General features: G+C 44.3%; 2 protein-coding genes and 2 long non-coding RNA genes across 4 annotated transcripts in view; 2 read left to right on the top strand and 2 right to left on the bottom strand.

Annotated features, from left to right (window-relative positions):
• The window catches only part of LOC115085879 (gastrula zinc finger protein XlCGF57.1-like), a 33,361-nt gene extending 26,895 nt beyond the window's left edge, over positions 1 to 6,466 (top strand). Inside the window, exon 4 of the mRNA XM_029592414.1 lies at positions 3,714 to 6,466. Within this exon, the coding sequence (XP_029448274.1) occupies positions 3,714 to 5,194 (1,481 nt within the window). The 3' untranslated portion in view covers positions 5,195 to 6,466. The remainder of the gene's footprint in view (positions 1 to 3,713) is intronic.
• Positions 1 to 20,746, bottom strand: part of LOC115085852 (oocyte zinc finger protein XlCOF6-like) — a 393,254-nt gene that overhangs the window by 230,101 nt on the left and 142,407 nt on the right. The window lies entirely within an intron of this gene.
• The window catches only part of LOC115085891, a 318,986-nt gene that overhangs the window by 290,480 nt on the left and 7,760 nt on the right, over positions 1 to 20,746 (top strand). The window lies entirely within an intron of this gene.
• LOC115085890 lies at positions 14,979 to 20,365 on the bottom strand. The gene is made up of 2 exons (XR_003854975.1): positions 20,127 to 20,365; positions 14,979 to 19,809 (listed from the first exon to the last, which is right to left on the bottom strand). It is a non-coding gene; the product is annotated as an uncharacterized LOC115085890 (long non-coding RNA).

Genomic DNA, 20,746 nt, shown 5'->3' with positions numbered 1-20,746 from the left:
GAGGATCGAGGTAGAATTAACCCGATGGTTTGTTCAGGCAAAGGGCCTGTAAGCTGAGAGGGCATCAGGGTGACCTGCCCCGGGAATGCTACAAATTTGGTGTCTTGATTAACAAGATCTATGCCAGCGCTGCCGACTGTTGCTGCTGCGGCTGGCTGTACTCGAATCATGGGGGTGGCAACAATTGGGCTGGGGCTTGTTGCTGGCCCGGAAACTAGTTTCCCTGACCAGTACTTCGACATTGATTAGCCCAATGGAACCCTTTTTTACATTTGGGGCACACAGTTTTTGGCCGTGATCTGGGGTCCCCTGCAGAATCGGTTCTCTTATGCGCTCCGCCACCTGGGGCTCGACACTGTTGCTTAAAGTGGCCAGGTTTCTTACAATTAAAGCATGTACCTTTGGGTTGGCCTTTCTGCAGGGCGAGAGCGAGGGCATCCATTTGAAAAGCATGGGTACCTACATCTGCACATGCTTTAAGCATGTCTGCTAGGGTGTAATCAGGTCTGCCAACTATGGGTTGTAAAACCTTACGGCAGTCGGCATTTGCATTTTCAAAAGCTAACTTTGTTATGAGTTCCACACTTGCTTCTGTATTGTCTACCTGTCGCCGAATGGCTTCCTGCAAGCGATCAATAAATTGTGTATAGGGCTCTGTGGCTGCCTGGCGGGTCATTGTGAATGACTTTGTAACCTTCCCTGAATCGGGGACCTTTTTAAAGGCTTTATTCACGCAGCGGATTAATGCTGGATAAGCGACCGCTGGTATGCCAATTGCTTGTTGTTCCATGGTAGCAAATTGACCTGACCCATATAGCTGTTCTGGGAGGTAAGCGCCACCCGAATTGGCTCCCGCTATTAATGCTTCCCTTTGATATTCAGATTCCCATACTACATACTGGGCTGGGGTAAGGAGCATGCGGGATAAATCCTTCCAATCTTGGGGAACTAATTTGTAGCCATTAGACAAACCCTCTAACAAACCTCGGGTGTAAGAGGAATGGAAACCTGTCTCCTTAATGCTTGTACGGAGTTCTCTGAGGATACTATAGGGAAGGGGGGTCCAATTATATTCTGTCCCGCCTTGATCATTGATCCTTTCTGTAATGGGAAAGGCTTGAAGCCCTTCTAATAATTCTTCTCCTGTAAGATTTCCTTTCTCTTGCTCCTGCTGAAACCCCATGCGGACCACCCCTCCCATGCCAGGTTGTAGTTTAATTGTGCCCTGGAACTGGTTTTCTAAAGAGGGCGGAGATGTGTGAATGGCTTGTGCTTGGGGTGTAGGTATGGGGAGCTGAGGATACAAAGAATTTGCTGGCTCTGAGGGATTTTGAAGATAAGGTGGGGGAAGGGTAGGTGAATGGAGTGTATTGCCTGCCTTTTTACTGTCTGCTTCTAAAGGCACATGGGTTGAAGATTGTTGGAGACTTTTAATCCCCATGTGCTCAATGGCTTCCGTACATTTTTGCCATAACAATAACTGCCTGATTGGGGACCTTGGAGCAGTATGAAGACAATTGCCTATTGACACCCAGTCCTGTATATTTAAAGTTCCTGTATCTGAATACCAAGGGCAGCGGCAAGCTATTTCACTTATTAATTTTTCTAAATCCCCTAATCTGACTTGTGCTATTTCCCCCCTGGTAACGAAATAATGATTCTTGATGATTTTCTGCAGCTCCTTAGCATGTAGCCTCTGCTGCATGGATAAATCACCTCCCATTTGCTCACGAGTGTGGGGAACAAACTTGCTAAAAAATACTTAAATATACTAAAAAGTACTTTAATATACTTACGATTAGCAGATCTGTTGAACGATGCGCATCTAAGCTATGTCCAGCCGAATGAGCAGAGAGTATCACGTCGGGGTCACCACATGTAGAGTATGGAGGCAAAGAAGACACTTGAGGCAGCTCTCATGGTAGGCAGGTCAAAAGGGCTGAGCACAGTGTGGCCCTCTCTTTTATTGTTCATTCTTACAAAGGCAGATGATGTGTCGTTACATGATTGGCTACTTTTCCATTCCAACAGAAGAGTCATTACACCATTGGCTTTGGCTCAGGGGGTATGCACGGATCATTTCATTGGCTGCTGAAATCTATACCTCCTGACTTTGTCCTGCCTCTGACTAGGGAACACCCAGCCCCTCCCCCAGGAATTCAGGGCCAACAGGTATCCTTTCCCAGGCAGAGACTTAAGCACAGGTGATGCTTTTATTCAGGCAAATGTCAGGGAGAAGGGAAGTTAGTGTTTAAACCCTGATATGGCTTGCTGGCAAAGCTTATATTTCCCACAGATAAGTTCTTGGAAGAGAAGTCCATTAATGGCTATTAATCAAGTTTTCTTAGGGAATAGCCACTGCTATTAATTGCATCAGTAGCATGGGCTCTTCTTAGTGTTTGGGTATTTGCCAGGTTCTTGGGGCCTGGTTTGGCCTCTGTTGGAAACAGGATGCTGGGCTTGATGGACCCTTGGTCTGACCCAGCATGGCAAGTTCTTATGTTGCCAGAGTAGATAAGCACTCAGTGTTGATACTCAAGTTTAGATGCAGAAAAAGTGTTCAGATCATTAATGTAGGATTATATGTTTTGAGTTTTGGAAAAATGTGCTTTTCAGGGTCATATTTTGACTTGGATGTAAATTTTATTCAGTAACCCCAGGGTGAGACTTCTCAATAATTCTCTTTCTGTACGTTTTCTTTTAAGGAGGGGGTGTCCGGCAGGGGGGGGGTCCACTGTCTCCGCTGCTCTTTATTTCAGCTGCAGAGCCTTTGGCAAAAAAAACAATTGAGACAGAACGTGAATTATCAAGCCCCGGCAGTAGCAAATCTCAAAATGTCGTCTGCGTTTTTGTTGTGGACAAAACAAGATAACTTTAATCAAAGATGAGTTCTCGCGATTTCAAAGTCTTGCAGGATTAACAATAAACTTTGATTAAGTCGTAGACCCTGTCCAGAGATGAAAATCTGGAGTCATCACGGCAAAGAGCTTTTCCTTTTAAATACTCCATGGGGAGACTGAAATATTTAGGGGTCTGGATCCCTCAGCATTGTAATGCAGATCCGCGTTTGGAAAATGCTCTGCTTCAGGGGTGCGCATCGGGCTATGATAGTGGAATATTGAATAGCACTTGGGGAATGCTTTGTTGAAGGGGACAGCAAGAAGTCACAGCTAAGATAAGCACTTGTAATTGCAAATATGACAAAATCCCTAAATAAAAGTAATTTAAATTAAAAGTGCTCACTGTTGTCCGTTTTTGTAAGGACTTTCGGGTAATGTGTATGATTAGAGTGAAGCAAAGACTGCATTTAAGAATATAACATAAGATTTGCGCTGTTGGGTCAGATCGAAGGTCCATCAAGTCCAGTATCATTCTTTCAACAGTGGCCAATCCAGGTGATAAGTACCTGGCAGGATCCCAGATTTATGGTTGCTGAGTAGGAAGACCTCCATTAATAGTTTGACCTGAGTAATTGACGTTACAGGTCTATTTGTATACAATTTAAGTATGAGTTAACATAAAACAATATTTGAGAATTGTATGCACCTGATGGTGTTGAGGTGTTCAGCCCCCTCTGAGACCCAGTGATGTACTGTTGTTCGTACCAAATGCTGCAAAAAAGAGGTGATGCAGCTTCTTTACTCCCCTGTTCCCTGTTGTCCCTGTCTTCTCTTTCACATCAAGTAATGTCTGTCCTTTATTTTCTTATCCAGAGATTGACAAGTCCAAGAGAAGACACAAGGAGACACTTCCTGAGGAATCCACTAAACATCTGGAAGTGACTAAAACTGTTTCAGAGGAAGATGGAGGGGATACCTGCCCATGTTGTGACTATGAGGAAAACTGCTGGAATCAGTGCAAGCCAGAGGAAAGGCTGAGAAATCTGACAGGAGACTCCACTGACAATGTGACTCCCTGTGAGCAAAATAAACAACACTTGAGAGAACAGACTGGGTTAAGACCTGTTTTATGCAGTGACCGTGCAAGTAAAGTAATATTAAAAGTTCACCAGTATATTCATACAAGAGAGAAACCATTTCTTAGTAGTGAATGTAATAAAAGCTTAATTTATCTATCACAACTGAAAATGCACCAGAAGATTCAATCAGGAGAAAAGCAATCAACATATGCACTTAAACAGAAAAGGCACAAAAGGAGCCATACTAGAGAGAAACTATTTACATGCCATGAGTGTGATAAAAGCTTCAATTGTAAATCAGAACTGAAAAAGCATGAAAGGATCCACACTGGAGAGAAACCATTTACATGCAGTGAGTGTGAGAAAAGCTTCAGTTGTAAATCAGAACTGAAAAAGCATGAAAGGATCCACACAGGGGAGAAACCATTTACATGCAGTGAGTGTGATAAAAACTTCAGCTATAAATCAACACTGAAAACACATGAAAGGAGCCACTCAGGAGAGAACATATTTACATGCCCTGAGTGTGATAAAAGTTTCAGCTTTCAATCAAATCTGAAAAGGCATGAAAGGATCCACTCAGGAGAGAAACCATTTATATGCCAAGAGTGTGATAAGAGCTTCAGTTGTAAATCAGAACTGAAAAGGCATGAAAGGAGCCACACAGGAGAGAATCTATTCACATGCAGTGAGTGTGATAAAAGCTTCAGTTTTCAATCAAATCAGAAAAGGCATGAAAGGAGTCACACTGGAGAGAAACCATTTACATGCACAGAGTGTGTTAAGAGCTTCATTTGGAAATATGAATTAAAAATGCATGAAAGGATCCACACTGGAGAAAAACCATTTACTTGCACAGAGTGTGATAAAAGCTTCAGTTTTCAATCAAATCTGAAAAGGCATGAAAGAAGCCACACTGGAGAGAAACAATTCCTATGCACTGAGTGTTATAAAAGCTTCAGTTTTCAATCAAGTTTGAAAATGCATGAAAGGATCCACACAGGAGAAAAACCATTTACATGCACTGAGTGTGATAAAAGCTTCAGTTGTAAATCGAATCTGACAATGCATGAAAGGATCCACACAGGAGAAAAACCATTTACATGCACTGAGTGTGATAAAAGCTTCAGTTGTAAATCAGAACTGAAAAGGCATGGAAGGATTCACACAGGGGAAAAACCATTTACATGCACAGAGTGTGATAAAAGCTTTAGTTGTAAATCAAAATTGAAAAGACATGAAAGGATCCACACAGGAGTGAATCAGATAGGATAAATGGAGTAAGTATCTCATATCAAGTCTTGCTAACTATCGTCATGTTGTCACTCTGCTGCATAATACTTAAACTAAATATCAAGTGGCTACTTCTATTGACCTATGATAGGAAGCAAAAAGAAAAATTCATACTGGCTGTACATCACCCAGGATAAAAATGTGCCCACCCTTAGTCTAAGAACTAGGGCTAATGATGGTGCTGAATCTTCAGTTGAAGATGAAATCCTTGGTGCAACTGTAGGCCTTGGTGATGGATCCAATGCAGCAGCCGATAACTGCAGAAGCTAATGGAAACATTAAGAGGATTATCTACTACCAAGTGGACCCCTGAAGACAGAAACGAGCTGATGCACTGCTAGTTCTAAGCCAGAAACCCCTTTTTTCCATCTCTGGGGTATTCAGAGCCCGGCCAGAAATGGAAGAAAGAGGGATTATATCAAAGGCAAAGTTGCAAAAGGCATTGAATACAAATTTTACATCTTTATTTGGCCAGATCATAACACAGAAATACTTAAGTGATAACATCTTGAAATAATTGAAGGATGAAGCTTAAAGAGAAGGAAATGTAGAGAGGAATCCCAAGGGAGCAAAGAGCACAACAGTAAAGATACCAGAGACCAGTTCAAAACAGGCCAGAAAGATGAGAAAAAAAGGGGGAAAAAATTAGGTACCTAAACAGGGACCACCAGAGCAAGGCTGCCCAAGCAGCCAAAGAGGGTGGAGAAAGCAACTGCTGGGGGTGTCCCTGGTGGCTGGGGATAAACTGTCAGGCTGATTAAAGAATACCACAGTAAAGGTACCAAAGACCAGCGCAAAACATGCCAGGAAGACGAACAAGAAGGAGAAGAACGAGGCACCCAAACAAGTAAGGACCATAGGCGTAGGGGTTCCTGAGTGTCCGGAGGAGGGGAGGTTTCCCTGGGGGATGGGGTGCATTATGGGGGGAGATGGATGGAGTGGGAAAGGCCAGGAAGCAGGAGGAAGAACGGAAACAGGAGACTGAGGAGCTGGCAGTCGAGCTGCTGGTTTACATGGAGAGGGAGAGGTATCCTGGGGTCCTGGAGAGAGAAAGATTACCGATAGTAAATTTAACACCAAAGTTAGAAGCATAATAAGTGACAAGAATAGGGCCATAATCCATATTAAGGAGCCATTTATTGATATTATGAATACAATATTGTGCGTCAAAAATTATTACTGAGAATTATAAAGAGCATCAAAGTTGTTTAAACAGTTTGTCTTTGTATTTGACTTCTTGATAATAAAACTTTAAATGTGAAAAAAAAAAATTATTACTGAGAGAATCTTGCCAACAAGTTCACAAAGCCAGAGGAATAGGAGAAAATGTACAACTCCTCAATGGAAAAAATGTATAGAAGAGAAAATTAAATCACTGCATGCAGAGGTATCATTGGAAGACGCATACCTTAAAGTGTCGTGGATGATGAAAGTATTGAGGAAAATCCAAAACAGAAAGCTAAACTATGCTGCATTAACAGGGAAAGATCGTAAATTTATATTATTTAATAAGGAATTGAAAATAATATCAGAACCTGTGAAGGTATGATAAAATCAGAAAGGAGAAGTATCAGAATAGCACTTTTAGGAAGTAGAGCAGGTCATGTGAGAAGGTGAGGAGTTTTGCCGGCCGGGAGTGCTGCTGCCACCAGCAACGGACCAAGGAAATATCAGTGATTCCCTCCCTCCCCCTGCAGGCCGGCTTGATGTCATCGGATTGCGCCTCCTTTAAATCGAGGGCCCTAGCACCAGAGGGATGCACCCCTAGGTCCTGGAAGATGGGAAGAAAAAGGAAGACAAAGCAGTGGTCATCTTCACCAGCTCCCTCGGTCTTTTCGAGGCCCCCATGTACAGCCACGTTCTTTGGAGGGGGTGAGTTGTCCATTACTTACCTAATGAGAGTTCCATTTCGGCAATCTCGTGAAGTCCAGGGGAAAATCAGCCACCTTTACAGCCCCGAAGCTGTTTCGTTGATTGAAGCGGTGGGGCCTTCTGGTGTTATCTTGAATCTAGCATCGGGCTCCTCTCATCTACAGCAACCACCAAGTCCTTCCCCGCAGACCCAGCTGGAGGTTGTACCCTTGGGAGCGGAAACCCTGGTGGAGGAATCAGAGCCTGTTCCTTTTCCTTTTATTATACCCTCCATGTCTAACCCCTTTGATATGCTTGAAGAGCCTGCTAACATGACTCTGGTAGATGTTTGGGGCATAGTTGCTCAAATGGATAAAAAGCTATCTCACTCAGTGTCCCAGACGCATGGTTTTTTCCTCTCAAGCTGAAGGGTCAGGAGAGGAAGCTCTGTGGGATGGAGAGATCAGTTTCTGAACTGAATTCTCGTGTGATCTCTGTTCAAGCATCGTGTCCTTCTTTTATAAAAGACAGTTGTGTTATTCATAATCAGCTTGAAATTATGGAGAATAATATGGGAGATTCTAAACTTTGCTTTCTAAATGTTCATATTTTTAGGTTGTTGTCCCCTGCTGAATTGTATAAAAATACTTTGTGACGTTTTTGTCTTTTGATGAAGACCGAATACCCATGTCTGTCTAAGATTTATCATCTGCCAAAGAGGAGAGTCCTCACAGCTAAAGAAGGAGGGAGACATGGATGTGTTAGGGAGTCCAGAGTCTCAACTTTTTTTTAGACGAGATCCCAACCAGAGCTACTCTGCTAGTCTCCTTCTCCCTGCAGAAAGATCACGAGCTGGTATTTTCTAAATATTTTCAGTGTAAAGATTTCCTCTTTTGTGGTCAGAAAATACAGATTTTCTCTGACTTTTCATAGGCTCCTCATTTCTGGCCTACAAACAAAGAGTACTTGACTAGGGAGCTACTTTTCATTTAAAATTTCCATGATTACACATTATAACAACAAATGTGTCTTTATTGAGCTACTCCATTTGGATTGTCTCCATATAGATAAGACTACGGGAACTGGTGTGAGTGTTAAGGAAACCACTGATGCGCATGTATTGGGATGGCAAAATGGCTTGGCTGATCTCCTTACATAATGCGAATTATTTCCCTTAATTGCTTTGCAGATGTTGCCTTATTCCCGCTCCGCTCTCCAGTATAAAATGGGCTAAATGAAGCAAATAATAATTGCTGTATGTTGTTTGTCCTTTTCCTTTGCTCTGAATGTGTCATTTTCTTTGTTAAATTCTTATTTAATTCCATGATATGTATGTGATATAATTCAATAAAATATAATAAAACTTTTACAGAGAACCCCAATCGGTTCTGTAGGAAATTGGGGAAAAACACGAGTGCTATTTAAACATCCCCAATAGAAGAAGAGAGAATAGTTTTGGAGAGATTTGTATGAAGATCCTGTATAACATAACAAAGAAGCAGAATGGTTTCCCTGCACACAGGGGAATATAAGAACAGGCAGACATCAATACTAAGGAATGACCTGAAGTTACAATGATTGAGCGGGGATCCAGGATAAAAGGAGCCCCAAATTGGAAGTGCCCTGGCCCTGATGCAGTGCCCGACTTTTGGCTCAACTATTTCACCTCTCTCCATCAAGATCTGGCTTACTGAGGAAGCCAATGGATCAGAAAGCCAGAAGTGACTGCACGGTGGCCAGAAATGGGAAGAAAACTTCTCCTACCAGAGGGGAGAGCCAAGTGATGCCCCCGAGAACCATCCACCACTGGCCTGCTTGCCTACAATCTAACAGAGGAGGAGCATGGGGGGCCAGGGACCCGCTGATGGCTGAGTGAGGCCATTATGACGAGCTGTATGCACGGTCGAAACCTCAGTATAGTGTGCACTGATTATAAGAAAGCCTTTGTTAGCATCCCGCACTGTTGGATAATAAATGTAAATGTAAATCGTTTACTCTCTCAGACAATAGAAGGACCAGGGGGCACTCCAAAAAGTTAGCAAGTAGCACATTTAAAACAAACCGAAGAAAATTCTTTTTCACTCAGCGCACAATAAAGCTCTGGAATTTGTTGCCAGAGGATGTGGTTTCAGCAGTTAGTGTTACTGGGTTTAAAAAAGGTTTGGATTAGTTCCTAGAGATTAAAATCCATAAACTGCTATTACAGTAATTAATAAGCAATAGTAGCTTGTGATCTGTCTAATGTTTGGGAACTTGCCAGGTACTTGTGATTTGGATTGGCCACTGTTGGACACAGGATACTGGGCTTGATGGACTCTTGGTCTTGACCCAGTATGGCATATGCCTTGAAAGATACAAAGTGAATCCTGTGCTGGTAGAGTGCATCAAGTTCACTATGAAAATGTGGCAGACTCCACTCCACCTGAACAACGAGGATGGACAATAAGTCATCTCCAGTATTAAGGTCAAGCAAGGAATATTTCAGGGAGATGCCCTGTCACCTCTCTTATTTTTGCCATTAAACCCACTGAGTTCTCTCCTGAATTCTTTGGATTGTGGAATTAGCCTTTATCCTAGAGCAAAGAATGCTTTATCGAAGACATCTCACTTACTATTTGTTGATGATTTGAAACTGTACAGTTATTTGGCACTCATTTAGCAGAACAGGTCTGTGGGGTGAAGAGTTTCTCAGACGATATTTAGCTTTAGTGGAAAAATTCAGCATAAATTATTGAGAGAAAAGATCAGTAAAGAATACAATAGGAAAGGGAGGCTGATATTGAAGAGTACTTAACAGTACCAAATAAGATACAAGCTGTTAACCAGCTTGCAATCCCTGCATTATCACACAGATTTGGAATAATAGACTGGCTTCATAAATATCTGGAAGAGTTGGACATAAAAACAAGAAAGCTCCTCCACGCCCATCAGGAAATTTATAAAAACCAGGGCAGGTCAAGATTGTTCGACCCTAGAGCTGAAGGTGGTATATGGGTCTTACTGAAACTGATTACACCTAAAGAGGTGCACTTAATGGCATAAATGGATCCAACTGCTAAAATAGTGGAGAGACATGAAAGCAAACGACCATCTTCAGTCTATGTCCAGCAAATAAAGGGAATGCCTGAAAATGCACCAGTACAGGAAACTACAGAATTAGCAACACTAAAAACAATTCTTTAAAGAATCAGACCAGCAAACAAAGAAGGATAATTGGCAGACGAATAAGGAGAGTGGAAAGTACAGAGAGCTGCTCCAGCAACCCCACATGGATCAAGATTTGACACAGCAGTGGTTGAGGCGAGGTGAATTCAGACCTATGGATGAGAGATTGGTAAATGCAGCACAGGGTAGTGGACTGCGCACAAGATGGTTTACAGCCAGTATCGACAAAACTGATAAAATGCACAAATGCAGATACTACAGGACAGAACTGGAAATCATTTTACATCTCCTCACTGGATGTGATGTGTTGATGTTAGAAGGCCTGGATCTGGATACAGAGCATCTCAACAAGGTAGCACGGCTTATTCATTAGAAACTCTGTAATCATTATAACATCGATGTACCAAACAAGCATTGGGAGCATAACCCTAATAGAATAGTGGAGATTGAAGTCGTTGTGATTGCCTGGGTCAATCATATTCCCACCACAAGAAAGATAAGAACATAAGAACCTGCCATACTGGGTCAGACCAAGGGTCCATCAAGCCCAGCATCCTGTTTCCAACAGTGGCCAATCCAGGCCATAAGAACCTGGCAATTACCCAAACACTAAGTCTATTCCATGTTACCGTTGCTAGTAATAGCAGTGGCTATTTCCTAAGTCAACTTAATTAATAGCAGGTAATGGACTTCTCCTCCAAGAACTTCTCCAATCCTTTTTTAAACACAGCTATACTAACTGCACTAACCACATCCTCTGGCAACAAATTCCAGAGTTTAATTGTGTGTTGAGTAAAAAAGAACTTTCTCCGATTAGTTTTAAATGTGCCATATGCTAACTTCATGGAGTGCCCCCTAGTCTTTCTATTATCCGAAAGACTAAATAACCGATTCACATCTACCCATTCTAGACCTCTCATGATTTTAAACACCTCTATCATATCCCCCCTCAGCCATCTCTTCTCCAAGCTGAAAAGTCCTAACCTCTTTAGTCTTTCCTCATAGGGGAGCTGTTCCATTCCCCTTATCATTTTGCTAGCCCTTCTCTGTACCTTCTCCATCGCAATTATATCTTTTTTGAGATGCGGCGACCAGAACTGTAACAATATTCAAGGTGCGGTCTCACCATGGAGCGATACAGAGGCATTATGACATTTTCCGTTTTATTCATCATTCCTTTTCTAATAATTCCCAACATTCTGTTTGCTTTTTTGACTGCCGCAGCACACTGCACCGACAATTTCAATGTGTTGTCCACTATGACGCCTAGATCTTTTTCTTGGGTTGTAGCACCTAATATGGAACCTAACATTGTGTAACTATAGAATGGGTTATTTTTCCCTATATGCATCACCTTGCACTTATCCACATTAAATTTCATCTGCCATTTGGATGCCCAATTTTCCAGTCTCACAAGGTCTTCCTGCAATTTATCACAATCTGCTTGTGATTTAACTACTCTGAACAATTTTGTATCATCTGCAAATTTGATTATCTCACTCGTATTTCTTTCCAGATCATTTATAAATATATTGAAAAGTAAGGGTCCCAAAACAGATCCCTGAGGCACTCCACTGTCCACTCCCTTCCACTGAGAAAATTGTCCATTTAATCCTACTCTCTGATTCCTGTCTTTTAGCCAGTTTGCAATCCACGAAAGGACATCGCCACCTATGACTTTTTACTTTTCCTAGAAACCTCTCATGAGCAACTTTGTCAAATGCCTTCTGAAAATCCAAGTATACTACATCTACCGGTTCACCTTTGTCCACATGTTTATTAACTCCTTCAAAAAAGTGAAGCAGATTTGTGAGGCAAGACTTGCCTTGGGTAAAGCCCATTAAACCATGGGTAAAGCCCATTAAACCATGTCTTTCTAAATGTTCTGTGATTTTGATGTTTAGAACACTTTCCACTATTTTTCCTGGCACTGAAGTCAGGCTAACCGGTCTGTAGTTTCCCGGATCGCCCCTGGAGCCCTTTTTAAATATTGGGGTTACATTAGCTATCCTCCAGTCTTCAGGTACAATGGATGATTTTAATGATAGGTTACAAATTTTTACTAATAGGTCTGAAATTTCATTTTTTAGTTCCTTCAGAACTCTGGGGTGTATACCATCCGGTCCAGATGATTTACTACTCTTCAGTTTGTCAATCAGGTCTACCACATCTTCTAGGTTCACCGTGATTTGATTCAGTCCATCTGAATCATTACCCATGAAAACCTTCTCCAGTACGGGTACCTCCCCAACATCCTCTTCAGTAAACACCAAAGCAAAGAAATAATTTAATCTTTCCGCAATGGCCTTATCTTCTCTAAGTGCCCCTTTAACCCCTCGATCATCTAACGGTCCAACTGACTCCCTCACAGGCTTTCTGCTTTGGATATATTTAAAAAGGTTTTTACTGTGAGTTTTTGCCTCTACAGCCAACTTCTTTTCAAATTCTCTCTTAGCCTGTCTTATCAATGTCTTACATTTAACTTGCTAACATTTATGCATTATCCTATTTTCTTCTGTTGGATCCTTCTTCCAATTTTTGAATGAAGATCTTTTGGCTAAAATAGCTTCTTTCACCTCTCCTTTTAACCATGCTGGTAATCGTTTTGCCTTCTTTCCACCTTCTTAATGTGTGGAATACATCTGGACTGTGCTTCTAGAATGGTATTTTTTTTTAACAATGACCACCCCTCTTGCACATTTTGTAGCTGCTCCTTTCAGTTTTTTTCTAACAATTTTTCTCATTTTATCAAAGTTTCCCTTTTGAAAGTTTAGCACGAGAGCTATGGATTTGCTTACTGTCCCCCTTCCAGTCATTAATTCAAATTTGATCATATTATGATCACTATTGCCAAGCAGCCTCACCATCGTTACCTCTCTCACCAAGTCCTGTGCTCCACTGAGAATTAGATCTAAAATTGCTCCCTCTCTCGTCGGTTCCTGAACCAATTTCTCCATAAAGCTATCATTTATTCCATCCAGAAACGTTATTTCTCTAGCGTGTCCCGATGATACATTTACCCAATCAATATTGGGGTAATTGAAGTCTCCCATTATTACCGCACTACCAATTTGGTTAGCTTCCCTAATTTCTCTTAGCATTTCACTGTCCGACTCACCATCTTGACCAGGTGGACGGTAGTATACCCCTATCACTATAGTCTTCCCCGATACACAAGGGATTTCTACCCATAAAGATTCAATTTTGCATTTAGTCTCATGCAGGATGTTTATCCTGTTGGACTCTATGCCACACGGACATAAAGCGCCACACCTCCTCCCGGGTGCTCCTCTCTGTCATTGCGATATAATTTGTACCCCGGTATAGCACTGTCCCATTGGTTGTCCTCCTTCCACCATGTCTCTGAGATGCCAATTAAGTCTATGTCATCATTCACTGCTATACATTCTAATTCTCCCATCTTACTTCTTAGACTTCTGGCATTAGCATACAAACATTTCAAAGTTTGTTTTTTGTTTGTATTTTCATTGTGCTTTTTAATTGATAGGGATAAGTTAGAATTTTTTAGCTCAGGTGAGTTTTCAGTTACAGGCACTTGGACTACTTTTCTAATTATTGGAACCTCACTGACGGGATGCCCTAATTCCAATGCATCATTAGTATCCTTTAAAGATACCTCTCTCCGAACCATGCGCTGCTGAGCGACTGTCGGCTTTCCCCTTTGTTCTAGTTTAAAAGTTGCTCTATCTGCTTTTTAAAGGTTAGCGCCAGCAGTCTGGTTCCACCCTGATTAAGGTGGAGCCCATCCCTTCGGAAGAGACTCCCCCTTCCCCAAAAGGTTCCCCAGTTCCTAACAAAACTGAATCCCTCTTCCTTGCACCATCGTCTCATCCACGCATTGAGACTCTGGAGCTCTGCCTGCCTCTGGTGACCTGCGCGTGGAACAGGAAGCATTTCAGAGAATGCTACCCTGGAGGTTCTGGATTTAATCTTTCTACCTAAGAGCCTAAATTTGGCTTCCAGAACCTCCCTTTCACATTTTCCTATGTCATTGGTGCCCACATGTACCACAACAGCCGGCTCCTCCCCAGCACTGTCTAAAATCCTATATAGGTGACGCGTGAGGTCCGCCACCTTCGCACCAGGTAGGCATGCTACCAGGCGATCCTCACGCCCACCAGCCACCCAGCTGTCTACATTCCTAATAATCAAATCACCAACTATGACGGCCGACCTAACCCTTCCCTCCTGGGCAGTAGCCCTTGGAGATACATCCTCGGTGCGAAAGGACAATGCACCACCTGGAGAGCAGGTCCTTGCTACGGGATCCTTTCCTGCTGTACCTGGTTGGTGCTCTCCCACCATGAGACCTTCTTCCTCCAAGGCAGCACCAGGGCTGCCAGTCTGAAGTTGGAACTTGACTACTATGTCCCTGAAGGTCTCATCTATATACCTCTCTGTCTGCCTCAGCTCCTCCAGGGCTGCCACTCTAGCCTCCAGCGATCGGACTCGTTCTCTGAGAGCCAGGAGCTTTTTGCATCGCATGCACATGTGCAATTTCTCACCGGTGGGTAAAAAATCATACATGTGACACTCGATGCAAAAGACTGGGAAGCCCCCCTCTTGCTGCTGGACTGCTGCCTTCATCTCCATTTTGATCAGTTCCTAGTTAAGTTTTAGGTTGCTATGGGAGTAGGAATGAGTCTAATTAACGTCCTTTAAATGTATTAGTGAATTCACTATGTGTCTGGTAGTGGCCTACCGGGGTCTGATCGAATTCTCAATGAAGTTGTAGAAATGTCTGTTTGTTTTATTGAAACACATCACAGATTATTTAAAGATGCTACAGAACTGAAATAGACAGTACATCACTTTTAATAGAGAAAGAACGAGGCGGCAGAGAGAAAATGACAAAGACCCGGAGTGCACAGAGAGTGAGTGGAAATGTAATCACAGCACCCACGGGGGGGGGGGGGGGAATTGTTTTATTATCAGTTTGTTGATTTCTCTGCTGTCTGGGCTGGATCAGGGAAGGGGAGTTAGGGGGAGGCAGCTTTCTATCCCTGCTTTCACTACCTTATTCTGCAGCTGGGAGTCAACTACAAAAAAATCAATCCTGGAGTAGGAGTGGTGGGCAGTGGAATAATACGTATAATAATGGGAAGGGGGAAATCTGTGCCTCCATACATCATGGAGATCCCATCTGTCTAGCAAGGATTTCAGAGAGGACCTCGCAGCTCTAGAAGCAGAGGATACCTGGGCAGAATTATCAATAGTGGGGTTCATAGTGATAATGAAATCCCCTCCAAGTCGTAGAGACCCGGCAGCATGTTGCAATAACAGATTGTCTATGGCCTTGAAAAAAGGACCTTGTCCCGTGTTTGGGGCATTATATAGTAACCAGAGTCCAAACCTCATCTCCTGCGCGTATCTTTAGCAGAACACATCGCCCTTGGGGGTCAGCAAGAAATGAAAGGACCTCATGAGTAAAATCTTTGGCTATCAAAATACCCACCCCGTCATATTTGGAGTCTTTAGTTCAGGCCGCTAGAAACTCATGAGGGAATTGCCTGTGCGACAAGAGACGTTCGTAACGCTTTCGTAGATGGGTTTCCTGAATTAGCCCTATAGAAGCTCCGCTAGCTGCTAACTCTCGCTCCAAAAGTGAGCGCTTGTGTGGGTGGTTGAGACCCTTAACATTAAGGGAAATAACTCTCAGTGTTCCAGCCATAAGTCATAGGTTAAAGGGCCCGCCCCGAAATTGAAGCCTACATCCCTCCGGGTCCAGAAACTAAGTACCAAGAGATAGAACTGCAGGCACCATGGTTAGGGGTGATCCCCGTGCAGACGTAAACAGACTACAATCAGTGCCCCCCTCCCCCCAGACCAATGTAACAAATAACATATATAATATAAGCAAGCTGCAACTCTCCTGGCAATACATAACCGTAGAGAAGTAACTTCGATCCGCTATCACCATTATAAAAGAAAGTAATGACATGGCGAGCGGACGTCAGGAGCAAAGCCCTACAAGGGAGCGCGGTTATCTGTATTGAGACCTGGTGTACCAAGAATAGGCCATCTCCTCAGCCAATCATCCTTGATCCAAAAGGGCCGCTCATGAGTCCTCAGAGTGCCTTCGAAGTCTTCTGCCACCCTTTCCTACTCTTTGCCAACATGGTGGGTCCACCAGGCGCTGTGCCTTTGATGTGGGCTTAGCAGGGATGACGTGGATGTTAAAGCCGGCCTTTTCCAGAACTGCCACTGCTTCACTCTGCGTTTTGCCTCTGTGCGAAGTCCCTTTTACGAGAAACTGTAATCCAAATGGAAAGGTCCACTGGTATCTGATGTTTTCATTGCGAAGGAAGGCGGTAATCTCTCTCAGCTCAAACTGCTTCCGAAGTGTGGAGGAAGCTAAGTCTTGACAGATGGTGATAGAGTTGCCTTCCCACATCCAGGCATTTTGCTTTATTGCAGCGTCCAGGACGGCAGCTTTTTGGGTAAAGCTATGGAAGCATAAACACTGTATCTCGCGGCTTGGCATCCGTTCTGGAGCCTACAGCTCTATGCGCTCTCTCAAGCTTTATATCCAGATTTTGATCAGCAGGATCCCTGTCTGATGTTTTACCTCCCAGCAGTATAAAACGGCAGATCTGCACTGCCACTTCAGGAGCATTTGTATAAGCAGGAGACTCCGGGACACCCCGGATACGGATATTGCACCTCCTGCTGCGGTTTTCTAAGTCCTCCAGCTTATCTTCAAGCGCGGTGAACGCATTGTCCAGGTGACCCTGTTTTTGATGGAGAGTATGAATGGCCTCCGCGTGGTTTTTGGTCCTGAAGTCTACCTCATCAACCCGCTGCCCAAACGCCGCAAAATCTTCGCGCAGATCCGATATAGATGCCAGGAGTTCCTTTTTGTGAGATTTAAGGTCCGCCCTAAATTTGACAAACCAACCCCGAATTTCATCCCGGAGCTGTGTGACAAGAGTGGGGGGCTCGAGACACTACTGTGGGCATTGCCAAAATTTACCTCGGGCCTCTCCAGTGCGGCCTGCTCAGACCCATCAGCAGGGACGTCCGTTAACTCCGCAGGGACTTTTGAGAAGGAAAACTGCTTCAGGTCCGCAGTTTTCCTTTTTGCCGCCATAGTAGTGAAGTCGGGAGGTAAATTGCCTCTTCGCAGGTGAAATCGCTATTTTGCAGGTTGTTTTTGTAAAGCAGAAAATAGATCTGGGAGGGAGAGCCCGGGACTATGTGTCCATCTCCGTTGCAGGAGGGAACAGCGCCCCCCCTGGTTTTTTGTTTTTACAGAAAGAAAACTTGCCCGCTGCTGTCCGTGATCCTGGCCCTGCTAGGGTGAGTGAGCCGGGCTACCTGGTATCACCCCAGTCTGCTTCAACTTACTTACAGGGTCCTGAACCCTTAAAAGCAGCTGCCTCTAAGCATCAGGAGGGATGGTCCCCTCAGGACCTCATAACCCCGTGGGAGGCCATCTCCTGTCACTGACCTAATTAGGAATTAAAGGAACAGACACAAAAATCCCAATTCCTAACCTACAAACCTATCTGACTATTTTTTTCCAGGTAAACAGACCAGACTGTCTCTGCTGGAGACAGAGAAATACTGACAGGCTGTAGGTGGCACCTTAGGATATAGGGCAGAGCTTATTAAAACTTCTCTGTCTTCATCTGCTGGAGGGGAGGGAAAACCCAGGAGTCTGGACTGATCCAGGTACGAACAGGGAACTATCTTTTATTCACCTCAGGTCTGCTTGGGGTCCCATTAAAGTCAGCGCTGACTCTACAGTGTCCCAAGTTAAAAAGCTGCAGCAGTGTTTGTATAAAGAGAGCAAGTCTCTAGTGTATAATGCTTGTCATTATGATGTTTTCCCTTTTTTAAACCACTAACATAGTAATTAAAGGACATACAAAGCATAAGATGATAATGTGGGAGCAGGTTTACTCATCAGAGTCCCCAGCACCAGTTTCGTTAACCTTTATTAGATACAGGGAAAGGTTCCATGATAAGACTGGGAAAGGAACGATTATTTTAAAGAAATTGAGCTTTATATATCTTTCCTTAAAATATCAATTTCCTTACTCATTGCTCCTGTTGTACTTCTGTTTGGCAGCCCCCAGTATTTATCTCTTTGCATGGGAAGCTGTTCACAGGGCTGCCACCTCATTCTCTTGCCTGCTTACTTACATAAATCTTTCCATGACCCCCTCCCACTCATTATCTAATAAGTGACTTCATAATGGCTTTTTCCACCACTTCTGTAAGCATGTGACTGATATTACCACCAGTCTCACACTCCACCTCCTACCCTTTAGGTTCCCATTATTTCTGCAGATGCTTTTCCTCCCTGCTGCTGTCAGTCTCCAGCTCTGGGTAGCCACCCCACAGTCCAGCTTCCACCACTTCTGCAGCTGCTCTTTACTGCCACCAGTCTCTCCTGCCTGACCCTGCCAGCTACTTCTGACACTGGGACTTACAGTAAACAAAGCCACATGGTCTGGGCTGTAGGTGTGGGGACATGGCCAAATGTAGGCACATAGGCACATGTTTAGGATGTCAAATTCTGAAGGTGCCCAAAAACTGGGACTCCACCTGCTGCGTCTTTGATTTCCAGGGCAAAACCTTCCCACCCCCAATCCACTGCTTATGAGCACCGTCATCTTAAATCAAGCACTGGGTGGAGGTTCAGGAGGGCAACTGCAGCAGCTTTTAAAGGAAGGAGTTAAAAGATCAGCTGAACAAGTAAACGAGAAGAAAAGCTACCCTGCAGGCAGGAAAAAGAGGACAGGAAGGAGATTAATTAGGGAGAGACTGGTTGGTTGGGAGAATAAATGGGGAGGCTTGATCGAAGTGATGGAAGATGGAAGAGGATAGGTTGTGGGACAGCTCCATAAATACTTATTAGCGAGATCGACAGACAGACTTTGGTTTCTCATCTCTAACTTCTTGTGGAGAGCAGACTTTCATATTGGGATCTGCAGGATACATTCAGGTGACCTGGATCGGCTCCCGTCGGAGACAGGATGCAGGGCTGGAAGGAGCAGTGCTCTGACCCAGCCTGGCATTTCTTATGTTCTTAGTGTTTACATAGAGAGAGGGCAGGGAGCTGGGGGCAATCTCCTCCCTGAGCAGAAACTCCCGCGGGCATTTTCCTCTCTGCTGTTGCCGATTTCAGGATTAGACATGAATTGGGGGCGCTTTCTCTGGCTGGGGAAGAGCCGCGCGTTTGCCTTTTGCTGTTTCAGGCGGAGGGAAAGGCTGAGAACCGGAGACGAGGCTCTTCTGCCCTGGATCTGACTCAGGGTTGCCAGGTTTTCATGACAGAACAAGCACTTTTTTCCAAAAAAACAAGGCCAAAAAATGCCCAAAACACGTGAGATTGAAAATTCAATCCCCTCACGCTCATTCCCCCCTCCTCTCATTGCTGACAGCAGGCTGAATCCATGCTTTTAGTTCACATTCCTCTTCCCACACTTTGCAGTACCTATTACAGTACTTAGCCCAGTTCCTTACTCTAGCCATAGTAGATCAAAACCATTTAGTTGCGTAGCAGCCAATGACTGAAATAGTAGGTATGGACAGATTACAGAGGTGATCTGCTGCAGGGAGAAGAAATGAGAGAAAAAAAAAGATGAAATCAAGTGGTGTAGAACAAATTAAAAAGCACCAGCCCCATATGCTCAACCCCCCCCCCCCTCCAAACACATCCCCTACCCCCCACAAGCTCATCCCCATCCCAGCACATCCCCGGCCCCCCCACACGCTCCTTCTCCCCTCCCCAAGCACATCCCCAACCCCTCCCCCCACACTCCTTCTTCCCTCCCCCCCACATGCTCCTTCCCCCCTCCAAGCACATCCCTAGCCCCCACACGCTCCTTCCCCATTCCCAACATACTCATTCCTCCCCTCCTGATACCTGGCTGTAGCTGCACAGTCTGAAGCTGTTGCTTGCTGCTGGCCTTCCCGTTCCAGGTCTGCCCACGTGCGATGCTGTGCACTGCATGCCGTGCTGGACGGACGGTGCTAGTTCTGCCCACAAAATGTGCTCCTGTGCAAGGCTTGCAGGTCTGCTCTGATTGGCTTACTGCTGCAATATAGGGATAGGGTGCGCCTGCTATGGACAGGCTTCATCGCAGCAGCAGCAGCCAATCACTGTAACATCAGAGCACAAGTCCTGCCCAACAAGCCCAAAAAAACGCGACTGGCAGAAAAAATAGCCCAATTTAAAGCAACCCGCGAATCGGAAAAAAAACCCGCGAATGACTACAAATAGAAGCCCAATCTCGCGGTAAATAAGCGAGGTTGGCAACGCTGATCTGACTCAACACAAGCAGGGCAGAGCAGATATTGGCCTCCTGCCGGGCGCAGCCTGATGGCGTCAGGAGGCGGTCAGAGTATTACACGGAACGAATGCTGATGACGTCACGCAGGAGGCTGAGCGGCTTCTACTGAGGGCGCATATTGATGACATCGCAGGGGGCTGCTTTATTCGCGTTTGTGCATGGAGTTCTCTTTTCTCAAAGATCAGAAGGAGGG

The sequence above is a fragment of the Rhinatrema bivittatum genome, chromosome 2 (genome assembly GCF_901001135.1).
Source record: "Rhinatrema bivittatum chromosome 2, aRhiBiv1.1, whole genome shotgun sequence".
Taxonomy (NCBI): domain Eukaryota; kingdom Metazoa; phylum Chordata; class Amphibia; order Gymnophiona; family Rhinatrematidae; genus Rhinatrema; species Rhinatrema bivittatum.
Note: the sequence above shows the minus strand (reverse complement) of the source record. Positions and strands in the feature narration are given on the sequence as shown.